The 12,847-nt window shown below is 48.9% G+C and overlaps 1 protein-coding gene across 3 annotated transcripts in view; it reads left to right on the top strand.

The window, feature by feature from the left end:
* The window catches only part of CHD1 (chromodomain helicase DNA binding protein 1), a 1,484,343-nt gene that overhangs the window by 270,448 nt on the left and 1,201,048 nt on the right, over positions 1 to 12,847 (top strand). For all 3 annotated transcript variants that reach the window (XM_085632544.1, XM_085632543.1, XM_085632545.1), the window contains one exon: positions 4,692 to 4,819. In XM_085632544.1, coding sequence (XP_085488670.1) covers positions 4,692 to 4,819 — 128 coding nt within the window. The remainder of the gene's footprint in view (positions 1 to 4,691; positions 4,820 to 12,847) is intronic.

Genomic DNA, 12,847 nt, shown 5'->3' with positions numbered 1-12,847 from the left:
GACCTCTGCCTAACATCCTTTGAGTCTCTAAGTGCCTCCCCTGTGGTCCTTGGGGAGGTGGGAGGCTTTAGAAGTGTACTTCTTTGGTGGATTGGGACTAAAAAGACTAAGCCAGAAGGTAAATTTTTTGACCAGGACAAACCTGATTGGTGTATCTGTCCCACGGTCCATTGTGGTTAGCCTCAAATTGCACCTTGTTTCAGGCTTCCACGACCATTGACTAGCATTGTCACTTTGTACTTTGTGGTCCTACTTAAAACTTTAAAAATTCATATTGCTAGTTCCCCTTATGGGATTTTTTGTGGCATTTTCTGTATTAAGTTGTAATCTTATTATTCTAATTGATTTTAGGATTTTTATTATTTTGCATTTTGACTTTATTACTGTTTTTGGTACTTCATAAATACTTTACATATTGCTCTAAGTTAAGTCATCTATGCGGGACATACTCTTATGAGCGATGGAATAAAACGTGAAGTGAGTAATGTCTGGCTGCAGAGAGCGCCACACATCCGCCAGGCCCATGACTTGGGTGAAATCCATCATTAGTGTTGTGCGAGCAGTGGGATGGCGTCGAGGGTGCCGGTCACGTTGTTCATCCATTGTCATGTTGAAATCCCCTCCCAGGATTTAAGTCCCCACCGGGAGATCAACAATGATTTTCCCTAAGTCTACAGGGGCCTCTTTTTCCAGATTGGTGGGTAGATACACAGAGATCACATTGAGTGGCTTCCCCTCCCAGCTGGCTTCTAGGACTACAAACCTCCCCTTGGGGTCTGTCCACGTGCGGGTTGGGGTGAGTGCGAGGCTCCTCCGAGCGAGGATACCGGTACCTCTGGAACCAGAAGTAAATCCCGCATGGACCAGGAGTTTATAGCCCCACCGTGTAAGGGTCTGACTTTGTTCCCACTAGGTGAGTCTCCTGTAGGAGAACCAGGTCCGGGGCATGTCTCCTAAGATGTTGTAGTACCACACCTCGCTTAATTTTGTCCCATAGACCATGGACGTTCCACGTGAGAACAGATAGTGAAGTTTCTATTGTGTCACCCGCCATTTAATGGATATAAAAAATGTATAAGGGCCCATACGCCCCGTGGGAGGGCAACAGCAGTATCGTGTATTTCGCTCACTGGGTGCGTGCGTCGATGGATGCCGATTGGCAGCGGGCGGTCAAAGTGCAACCTAACTGTGTACTTCAGTTGTGAAGTGGGAGAAATCCACAATAGATCCGATTGTCCCCTAAGTGTGATGGGAAAATAGAACACAAACCATAACCAGAATCCAAAACACCCCACCCTCCCCCTCCCTGCCCCCCTGCCAGTGGATTTGCAACTACCCACTCCCCAACAAGGTAGAGTGCCTATTGCTCCACCACCCATTGATAGGTGCTAAGGTTGCAGCCGTCCCACCCTCCGCTACTTTGTAAGGAAAAGAACATAGTACATCGCAATTTAATAAGAGAATCCCGGCCCCAATTCTCACCTCCTACCACCAGGGGACCACCGCAGGTCCAACATTAAAATCACATGCGTTTGTGTCAAGTACCTTACATGGAAGTCCAGCGCCAGGAAGAGGCCCACATTCGGTTACTTATGCCCCTGCCCCCCCTAAGAACTCACAAGTGTGGCACTCGAACCCTTACCAGATCCGAAGTCTCTCTCTTGCCGGTTGACGTCTCCACAGTGTCCAGCACTTAGATTAGTTCTGGCGGTCCGAGGACCTTCGCTGCGGTTTCTGTTAGGCTTCTCAACACAACGCCAGCCCTCCAGCCAGTCCCATACTTCATCCGGAGAAGAAAAAAAAACAGGCTTTACCATCAGATTCCTCCCGGAGTTTTGCAGGAAAGAACATAGCATATTTCACCTCCTTGTCTCTGAGCGCCTGCTTGACTGCTAAAAAACTGCGATGCTGGGCCTGGACCTTAGTGGTGAAGTCAGTGGAAAAAAAGTGATCGCACTGTCTTCCAGCTTGAGCGGTAGGGTGGCACGTGCGGTCTGAAGTATGAAGACTCGAGCTATGATAGGTCGCGGAGGGGCCCCAGGTTTAGTCCCCCCGGTGGCTGGACTGGCTCATACTGCGTGTGGTGCGCCCTATAGAGGGCCCGGATCCCCAGCAGGACAGCATTACATCCTGCTTTACCGACCTTAATGGTAGTCATCCCATACTATGCTATGCGGAGCTGTATTATGCTCTCACCACTGACGGAGAACTGCGGGTCCTCGCCAGACTCCATGTAGCTGCGGCCTCTCTCTTTTGACTCGAGCACTCCAGTGAGCTAAGGAGACTCAAAACCTTGCTGACAAGTGGTAGAGAGAGTGTGTACCGGTGGTGGATTCTGGTGCGCAACACTCTGACATGGGCCCCTCGAGCCCAGCGCAACTTTATACTGGTTGGCAAGCCAGGAAACCCGATAGGCCGACAGAGGTCGACTTGTTTCTCCCTTGGGCAGGCAGCGGTGAGTACTGAAGCAGACCCCACAGATCCCGGGGACGGCGAGGCCTGGTCAACCGGCAGCATGGCGACCGGAGGAGGTGTCAAATCACAAACTCAAGCCAGGCTGGCCAAATTTTCATGGTTGAACTCGGGATAGGAGAAAGGGTCCCCGCCGCTGGAGGCATCTGATGCGCAGCAGGACCAGCTGAAACAGGAGATCATGCTCCAAGACCTCATTGCGGCCATAATGAGAGTACAAACCTCCCTTGAGACCCGCATCGACACAGTAAACTTGGAAGTCTCCCTTATCAGAGCCGACTTTAGAAAAATGGTCTTGTGTGAAAGAGGTGGAAGGGATCACAGCAGACCTGCATAAAGACACCACCGTACTGAAACAGCAAGTCACCCAACTGTTGGACCAACAGGCAAAAATGGAGAAACAACTGGACGAGTACGAAGGTTGGGCACGCAGAAACAACATACGAATTCTTGGCTTACCAGAGCGCCTGGAGGGGCCTGCTGTTGACTTGTTCATTGAAGACCTAATTCAGAAGAAGGTGCAACCTAAGAGACTCTCAAACTATTTTTGTATCGAGTGCTGTAGCCCTGATCACTTCATACCTGTCACATTGTTCCAGGTTGTTTTATTCCCTCTATATAAATCTAATTTTCCGCCTCTTAATTGAGTCAGATACTTTTTATGCGTTTGTGACCACACTGGCCTAGTCTTCTCACAGACATATGATTTTAAAATCCATCACGACTAACGGAGTGACCTGAATTGACAACGTGCTTTGATTGGAACTAACATTTTTTGATTGTACAGCCCTTTTGTGCCCAAGACTTATTGTGTGAAGAAATATGGTTTTGTGCTTGAGCAACGCTGCCCCTTTGATGAGCTCAGCCACTATTGTGTGGTAAGGTACCAGCATACAATGCACAAGCCAATATTCTGTCGTTCAGCGTTTCCCAGACTGTGGGTCGCGAACCACTGGTTGAGTGTTAAAGTCAAAGCATTATATAAAGATGCCTTTAAACTCTGTTTTTATCTTGTTATGTTTAAAGTGCCTTTAAAGACAGAGGTCAAATATCTGGGTATGTCTTCTGACAAATTGCTGCTTAAGTTTTTTCTACACGGGGATTGGAGTTTACAAACTCCTCATTTTTCTGTCAGAGAAATAAAAATGCATTGAAATATGTGACAATCTTGCAGGGGGTACCAGGAGTGTGAGAGAAGACTGTAGGATACCATTTTTTTGTAACACAAAAAGTACATACCTGTAAATTTACTGTAAGCTTTCAGGAGTTAGGAGTGCAAAAGGGAAACACATTTTTTTGTAATTCAGAAGTGTGATGGAAACAAAGATTTTAATAGGACCACAACAAATCAAGACACTTTACTTGTTGATGTACAAATGATAAATAGGCACTAAACCCCAATTTCCACACATTTTCATTTATGTGCAATATAGTTTTATCAGTAAAACTGTGTTTGTGCAAATGTAGTGCCCATTTCAATGGAAAATGTGCGGTCTGTAAATTGCAACTGCCTTATGTTGAATAAAACTAGGTGGGTCACGAAAGGTTGGTGTTCTAAAAATTGGGGTGTGGGTCTGAAAAGTTTGGGAAGCACTGCTGTAGTTACTTTTTCAGAAAGCTGTGTGGGATGCTTGCTAAACACTGAATCTTTCATTTATATTTGTTCTTTTTTGTTGCTATTTCATTCCTTTTTAATTCTGCAATTTCTAAAAACCATTTTATGTCGCCTTTTTTTAATTATTAATGTGGGACCAATCTTCAAGAGACTGTTTTCGCTGTTGAAGATAAAGCATTTATTCAAGTTGCCGATTTCAAAAGTAAAATGGATAAGCTGGGTGGGCTATTCAGCTTGTATGTGCCTACTGGAACTCAAGAATGGCCAGTAATAATAATGGTATTGATCCCAGTATATTATAATTCTTGCGTCCGATCTACCATATATCTACTGTTACTGGTATTGCTACAGTGCTATAAGACCCTCAGGGTTACAGGAGCCCTGAACAAAATTAAATGAACATAAAATGAAATTTCACCCGTCTAAAGTCTATTGTCATATGCAAGTCCCTTTTTCATAGAATAAACTTATAAGAATACTACAGTGGATGTTCCTAATATTGGGCATTGGAAGGGTCTTTGTTTGTCTACCATCAAATACCTATCTTGTGAACCTTCAATAATTCTGATAAGTAGAACAGTTGTCTCTTGATATTTCTTTATAGGTGTTGAAGCAGCGACCAAAGTTTGTTGCTCTGAAAAAGCAACCATCCTACATAGGAGGGAGTGAAACGTTAGAGCTAAGAGACTACCAATTAGAGGGTCTGAACTGGCTTGCTCACTCCTGGTGCAAGTACGTATGTTCAATAATTGATTGACTTAAGTGAATTGTGTGGTATTAATAGTGGAGTTGAGAAAATATGCTTGCATTTTATTATGCATTAACATTTTGGTTGGCCTTCGTACTAATCTGTACTTTATCTGTCTAGCCACTCCCCTTTCTTTTTCCTATTTGTCAAAACTACACTGCCCATTCTCTTTATTGTTTTTACTGTTATTGTTCAAATTATTTTTATTCATCATGGAAAAATACCAATGTGCTTTTTGGCTGAATCTGTGTTCCAACCCAGAGGCTTTTAACCAATCCAGTGGTGTTGGTTGGTCCAGTGACTGTAGTACTTGTACCAATTTTTAGAATATGTTGACATAGGACTTTTTAATATTCTATCTTTTTCTAGTACACTCAATTTACCTATTTGCTTTAAATGTTTAGTACACACAGTGTCCTGTGCAGTGCATACTCAGTACACGCTCCCCCGCTAATCTACTATGAGCTGGTATTGTGCTAATCATCTCAAAGTAGCTCATTGTTGGAAAGGCAAGCATCCTGGCTTACTTTTTAAGGATGATGTGTAGAAAAATACAGTCTCAGTTGGTAATTTCCAGGCGGAGTTGTTAGTTTGATAAAGTACATTTAGACTTCGAATAACAAATAAAAGGGTCACCCTCGAAGTAAAATGTTATGTAGCTGCACAATAATATATGTCACCAGCAATGGAGACAGTGAAACCTTTCTAGGTATCCCAGGGGATCCTACATGCATTGCCACTATCAAATTCAAGTATACAAGCAGGGTTGTGCAGGTGTGTGGTCTGGTCTGCAAAGAAAAGTCCAAAAGATCAGTTTGGGTGTTTTGTAAAGTCTTAGTCTTGCGTGGATGAATGCATGTCTTGTTCCAATGAGGCTGTAGGACTCTTGCACACATGATCTGTCTACTCCCTTAAATAGTAGAAAGAAGCTGCGAGAGGTTAGTTCATCACTGGTGAAGTGGGTATCAGAATTGCGTAGCTACTCCAGCAGCCATGGTCTTCTCTATCTGGAGTACACATTCTTTGATGCATTCTTCATAGTTTGATTGCTCAGCCTTGGGCAGTCATGTGGAGGTCACAACCAAATTCACTCTATTGGCATGTGCACATCAAGGTACTGATTGAAGAATGAGCTGCTTGGATAAACTGTGGAGTAATAGTTGTTTGCTACAGAGGTAATTAATTGCACTATTCCCCATTCATTCTGGGTGGCAGGCTTCATGGGACCATTGACTTCAATCGACTTGGCAGAAGAGGATGAGTGCTTTGCTCCCAAGGATGTTGTCTTACGGTTTGGGCTGGTCAACAGCAACCGGTCTAAATTTATGGCATCATTGCTGTACGTAAAGGGGCTTCTGTTGCAGTAGTCCCATCACTTGTTGCCCCTTTTTAGGTCTCGCTGAGTCAGCGCGCATGCGCTGCTCTGCGAGATATTTAGTAGGTGAGTTTTCAAAGTGCTACTGGCTGGCCTAGCGCTTGCATTCATGTGAGCATGCACGCACGCAGCCGGCCGCCAACTGTCTTTCACCCTCGCGATCACTTTTGCAAAAGTAAAGAAATAGAAAAAAACATCTATGTTCGAGGCATATGAGCTGCAGATTGTACACTTAGCATAGATCGCCATCTGGTGTTGGGCCCGGATGTTTGCAGTTTGTTTTTCTTCTTGGACAGTCTTTGGAAGTCACGAGTTTGGTGACTCCTCCTTCGGTCCGTACTGCGCATGGGCTTCGGCTCCATCCTCAGATTGTTTTTTTCCGCCATCGGGCTCGGATGTGATACTTCGTGCTCCGGCTTCGAACTTCTACGGTTCCAGCCTCGACGGAAAATCCTCGATTCTTCGAGTTCCTTCATCATCTTCATCTCTCGAAGCGGCACTTTCTCCATCCCGTTCATCGACACCGGCCTTCGGGCCCTCCGCGACTCCGGTCCCGGCCGATGGAAAGGACTCCGTTCAAAAAGTGCCCAAAATGTGGGTCTAAATTTCCCCACACCGACCTCCATCAGGTGTGTAACCTTTGCCTCTCTCCGGAACACGAGGCTAGAGACTGCCCCGCCTGCAAGTCTTTTCGATCGAAGAAGACCATCCGAGATCGAAGAGCTCGACGCACCATGGCGCACTCATCCTCCGCAGCTCCACCGGACATCTTCGGAGACGACGTCGAAGCTTCGGGGCAAACACACACCGAGCAGGAGGAAGACGTCGTCAGCGCTTCCGAGGCCGACGACTCCGACGTGGAGGACATTACACCAGCGCAGCGGGCCGTGAGTAATATGCCCCCTCCTACCCCCACGCCGAAAACCAAAGAGACTCAGGTTACTCCCTCGCCTGCCGGCCTGGGCAAAACCAAAACCAAAACTTCGATCACCCCACCTTCGGGCCCGGTGTCGAAGCTCCCAAAGTCTCATGGCAGCTCGGGATCGAGCCAGCCGACACCCGGTGCCGAAAAACAGCATCCGGCACCGAAGACTGCAAAATCCAGCTCGACCCCGAAACCACCGGTGCCGAAGCCTGGACACTCGGTGCCGACCAAACACAAACACAAATCTGTCGGCACCGATGCTCCGGCGCCGAAACATCATTCGACGCCGAAACACCCGGAGACCTCAAAAAAGCATGGCGCACACAGACCATCGAAACCCCCGGTTCCGAAATCACCGGTGCCGACAGACGACTCGACACCATTGGCTCTGTTTACACCAGACCCTTTACAAAAGACTTTGTCCAAAGATCCTAAAACTGGGCTTTTGACTTTAACTACCAAGAAAAGATGCCTTGATGCTCCGGCTCCTCCTCCTCCACCCAAAAGGAAGGACTCTGCTACTTCTCCCCTCAGAGTGCCCTCCCCACTACCGCCCCCCCTACCCCCTCCACCTCCTCCTCCTCCACCACCTCCACCTCACAGGTCTCCGCCACCTGTACCTCACTACGATCCGACCCCATCCCCAGATCCGGATGATGGGGATCCGGACAATTACCCGGCGGACGCCCCAATGGATCCCACTCCACCAGGGACCCCAGATCCATGGGAGGATTATGAGCTGCAGATTGTACACTTAGCATAGATCGCCATCTGGTGTTGGGCCCGGATGTTTGCAGTTTGTTTTTCTTCTTGGACAGTCTTTGGAAGTCACGAGTTTGGTGACTCCTCCTTCGGTCCGTACTGCGCATGGGCTTCGGCTCCATCCTCAGATTGTTTTTTTCCGCCATCGGGCTCGGATGTGATACTTCGTGCTCCGGCTTCGAACTTCTACGGTTCCAGCCTCGACGGAAAATCCTCGATTCTTCGAGTTCCTTCATCATCTTCATCTCTCGAAGCGGCACTTTCTCCATCCCGTTCATCGACACCGGCCTTCGGGCCCTCCGCGACTCCGGTCCCGGCCGATGGAAAGGACTCCGTTCAAAAAGTGCCCAAAATGTGGGTCTAAATTTCCCCACACCGACCTCCATCAGGTGTGTAACCTTTGCCTCTCTCCGGAACACGAGGCTAGAGACTGCCCCGCCTGCAAGTCTTTTCGATCGAAGAAGACCATCCGAGATCGAAGAGCTCGACGCACCATGGCGCACTCATCCTCCGCAGCTCCACCGGACATCTTCGGAGACGACGTCGAAGCTTCGGGGCAAACACACACCGAGCAGGAGGAAGACGTCGTCAGCGCTTCCGAGGCCGACGACTCCGACGTGGAGGACATTACACCAGCGCAGCGGGCCGTGAGTAATATGCCCCCTCCTACCCCCACGCCGAAAACCAAAGAGACTCAGGTTACTCCCTCGCCTGCCGGCCTGGGCAAAACCAAAACCAAAACTTCGATCACCCCACCTTCGGGCCCGGTGTCGAAGCTCCCAAAGTCTCATGGCAGCTCGGGATCGAGCCAGCCGACACCCGGTGCCGAAAAACAGCATCCGGCACCGAAGACTGCAAAATCCAGCTCGACCCCGAAACCACCGGTGCCGAAGCCTGGACACTCGGTGCCGACCAAACACAAACACAAATCTGTCGGCACCGATGCTCCGGCGCCGAAACATCATTCGACGCCGAAACACCCGGAGACCTCAAAAAAGCATGGCGCACACAGATCATCGAAACCCCCGGTTCCGAAATCACCGGTGCCGACAGACGACTCGACACCATTGGCTCTGTTTACACCAGACCCTTTACAAAAGACTTTGTCCAAAGATCCTAAAACTGGGCTTTTGACTTTAACTACCAAGAAAAGACGCCTTGATGCTCCGGCTCCTCCTCCTCCACCCAAAAGGAAGGACTCTGCTACTTCTCCCCTCAGAGTGCCCTCCCCACTACCGCCCCCCCTACCCCCTCCACCTCCTCCTCCACCACCTCCACCTCACAGGTCTCCGCCACCTGTACCTCACTACGATCCGACCCCATCCCCAGATCCGGATGATGGGGATCCGGACAATTACCCGGCGGACGCCCCAATGGATCCCACTCCACCAGGGACCCCAGATCCATGGGAGGATTACAATAACCCTGATATACCCAATGTACCTCAGGACGACTTATACCCATCAAGACCGTCTCCTCCAGAGGACTCCTTAGGGTTTCACCATTTAGTGCAGAGAGCAGCACACTACCATGGGGTGGACATGCACAGTGAACCAGTAGAAGAAGACTTCCTACTGGATACATTTGATATACAAGACAAATCCACTTCCATTTTACCCATGCTTAAGGGTGTCACCAAGCACGCTACAGAGGTGTTCAAAGACCCTGTCAGAGCCAGAGTACTGAACCCTAGAATAGAGAAGAAGTATAAGGCGGCACCCACAGACCCTGCTTACATCAAGGGCCCTGCTCCCCTAGATTCCCTAGTTGTCTCCACAGCTAGAAAGCGGGCTAACTCCCAATCCTCAGGAGATGCCCCACCGCCAGACAAAGAATCTAAACTTCTGGACGCGTCTGGTAAACGCACCGCCTCCCAAGCTGCAAACATGTGGCGCATTGCAAACACACAAGCACTGCTTGCGCGATATGATAGAGCACACTATGACGAACTAGAGGCTCTTATGCAGCACCTTCCAGAAAAATAGAAGCACAAGGCTCATGACCTGATACAGGAGGGTAAACTAATTACAAACACCTCCATTAAGTGTGCCCTCGATGCAGCCGACACTGCTTCTAGGGCCATAAATACCAGTGTCCTGCTTCGTCGCCACGCCTGGCTCAGGATCTCAGGTTTCAAGCCTGAAGTCCAGGCATCCATACTCAATCACCCCTTTGACCAGGAAACACTCTTTGGGCCAAAGGTAGACGAAGCGCTCGAAAAGATGAAGAAAGACACAGACACAGCAAAGTCTATGGGGGCACTCCAAACACAAGCCTCCAAACGTTCCTTTCGACGCTCGTCCTTTCGTGGCACAGGCAGAGGCTCCTCCACCGATAACGCCTCTACCTCCTACAAGTCCCCTCCTCAAAATACCTTTTCAAAGGGCAATCAGAGAGGTGGTTACAGGGGTAACAACAATAAGGGCAGGGGCAAAACCAACAACACCCGTTCTGCCACCCCCCCCGCACAATGACTCCCCTCCGCTCCCCCCAGACCATTCCACTCCGGTCGGGGGCAGACTACAAAACTTTATCCACGTATGGGAGTCCATAACATCGGACAAATGGGTAACCCAAATCATTCGGTCAGGGTACTGTCTCGAACTAACATCTACCCCACCCAATATCCCACCAAGGCACCGTCCAATGTCTCAAGAACATTCCACACTGCTCAAACAAGAGGTACTCTCACTCCTCCAAAAACACGCTATAGAGCAGGTCCCCGTCAATCAACAAAATCTAGGGGTCTACTCCCTATATTTCTTAATACCAAAGAAAGACGGGACCCTCAGACCCATTCTCGACCTCCGGCCTCTAAATGCCTACATACACTCAGACCATTTTCACATGGTCACCCTACAGCAAGTCCTCCCACTCCTCTGCCAGGGAGACTTTCTCACAACCTTGGATCTGAAAGACGCATACTTTCACATTCCAATACACCCCTCTCACAGGAAATACCTCAGGTTCGTGGTGGACGGACAACATTACCAATTCACGGTTCTCCCCTTCGGGGTCACCACCGCACCGCGCGTGTTTACCAAATGCCTAGCAGTAGTAGCAGCACACCTCAGACGTCAACACATTCACGTCTTCCCTTACCTGGACGACTGGCTGATAAAAGCCGCGTCCTACGACCAATGTGTGCAGCATACAAACAGCACCATCCAACTGCTCCACCAGCTAGGCTTCACGGTGAACTACCAAAAGTCCCACCTCATACCATCTCACACAAAGCAATATCTCGGGGCCACTATAGACACCTCCAAGGGTATTGCCTATCCAAACTCAGCCAGAATCACAAGCATTCAAGCCTTACGCAAAACATTCCTTCCTCAACACTCTCTTCCAGCAAGAGTGTTTATGAAGCTCATAGGAATGATGGCGTCTTGCATCTTCATAGTGCCCCATGCAAGACTCCACATGCGTCCACTTCAAGAGTGCCTAGCACAACAGTGGAACCAGGCCCAGGGTCAGCTGACGGATCTGGTGTTGGTGGACGGCCGCACACATCACTCTCTGCAGTGGTGGAACACCACAAACCTTTCCAAAGGGCGGCCGTTCCTGGACCCGGTTCCTCAGGTGATTCTAACAGCGGACGCATCGCTCTCCGGCTGGGGAGCGCACCTCCTACACCTCACCATGCAAGGTCTATGGACGCCACAGCAAAAATCGCTCCACATCAACCACCTGGAGCTCTTGGCGATCTTTCTAGCCCTAAAATCTTTCCAAAAACAGATTTCGGGCAAAGCAGTCCTCATTCGCACAGACAATATGACTGCGATGTATTATATACAAAAACAGGGGGGGACACACTCTCCCCAGCTCTCCCGCTTAGCCCAGAGCATATGGAGATGGGCAATTCCCCAAAACATCTTTCTCCTGGCACAGCACGTTCCAGGCGTACAAAACACCATGGCAGATCTGCTCAGCAGACAAACACAACAACTACACGAATGGGAACTGCATCCACAAGTTCTTCACCCATTCTTCCAACAGTGGGGGCATCCTCAGATAGACCTCTTCGCCACCCACGAAAACAAAAAATGCCCAAGCTTCGCCGCCAGATACCCACACCCATTGTCCAAGGGCAATGCGATATGGATGAACTGGTCAGGCAGATTTGCATACGCCTTTCCACCTCTCCCACTAATTCCATTAGTGGTCAGGAAGCTACAACAGCACTCCCTCACACTCATTCTGGTAGCTCCGACGTGGGCCAGGCAGCCGTGGTACACCACGCTACTACAACTGTCAGTGGTACCACATCAAAAATTGCATCTATCCCCATGCCTCCTAACCCAGAACCATGGAGAAATCAGGCACCCGGACCCAGCTCAGCTCAACCTGGCGATCTGGCTCCTGAAATCCTAGAATTCGGATACCTTAACCTTCCCCCTGATTGCATGAACATCATCATGGAAGCCAGACGTCCTACCACTAGAGCATGCTATGCCGCAAAGTGGAAAAGATTCGTAATTTACTGCCGTAACAATACAATCAACCCTCTAGATGCATCCATACAGCACATAATATGCTATCTGCTCCATCTTCACAGGTGTAACCTGGCATATTCATCCATACGCCTACACCTAGCAGCGATCGCTGCCTATCTACAAAACAGGCAGCATTTATCACTCTTCAGAGTGCCCGCTATTAAAGCCTTCATGGAAGGCCTTAAACGAGTAATTCCTCCCAGGGCACCACCTTCCCCTGTATGGAATCTAAATTTGGTTCTTACACGTCTAATGGGTCCGCCCTTCGAACCAATGCACAAATGTGAGCTACAGTTTCTCACCTGGAAAACAGCTTTCCTTGTAGCTATCACTTCCCTTAGAAGGGTTGGTGAAATACAGGCGTTCACCATACAGGAACCCTACATACAAATGCATCACAGCAAGGTCATACTTCGCACAAATCCGAAGTTTCTGCCCAAAGTCATTTCCCCCT

This window comes from Triturus cristatus, chromosome 2_1, assembly GCF_964204655.1.
Source record: "Triturus cristatus chromosome 2_1, aTriCri1.1, whole genome shotgun sequence".
NCBI classification, from domain to species: domain Eukaryota; kingdom Metazoa; phylum Chordata; class Amphibia; order Caudata; family Salamandridae; genus Triturus; species Triturus cristatus.
The sequence above is the reverse complement of the archived record's forward strand: the minus strand, read 5'-3'. Positions and strand labels throughout refer to the sequence as shown.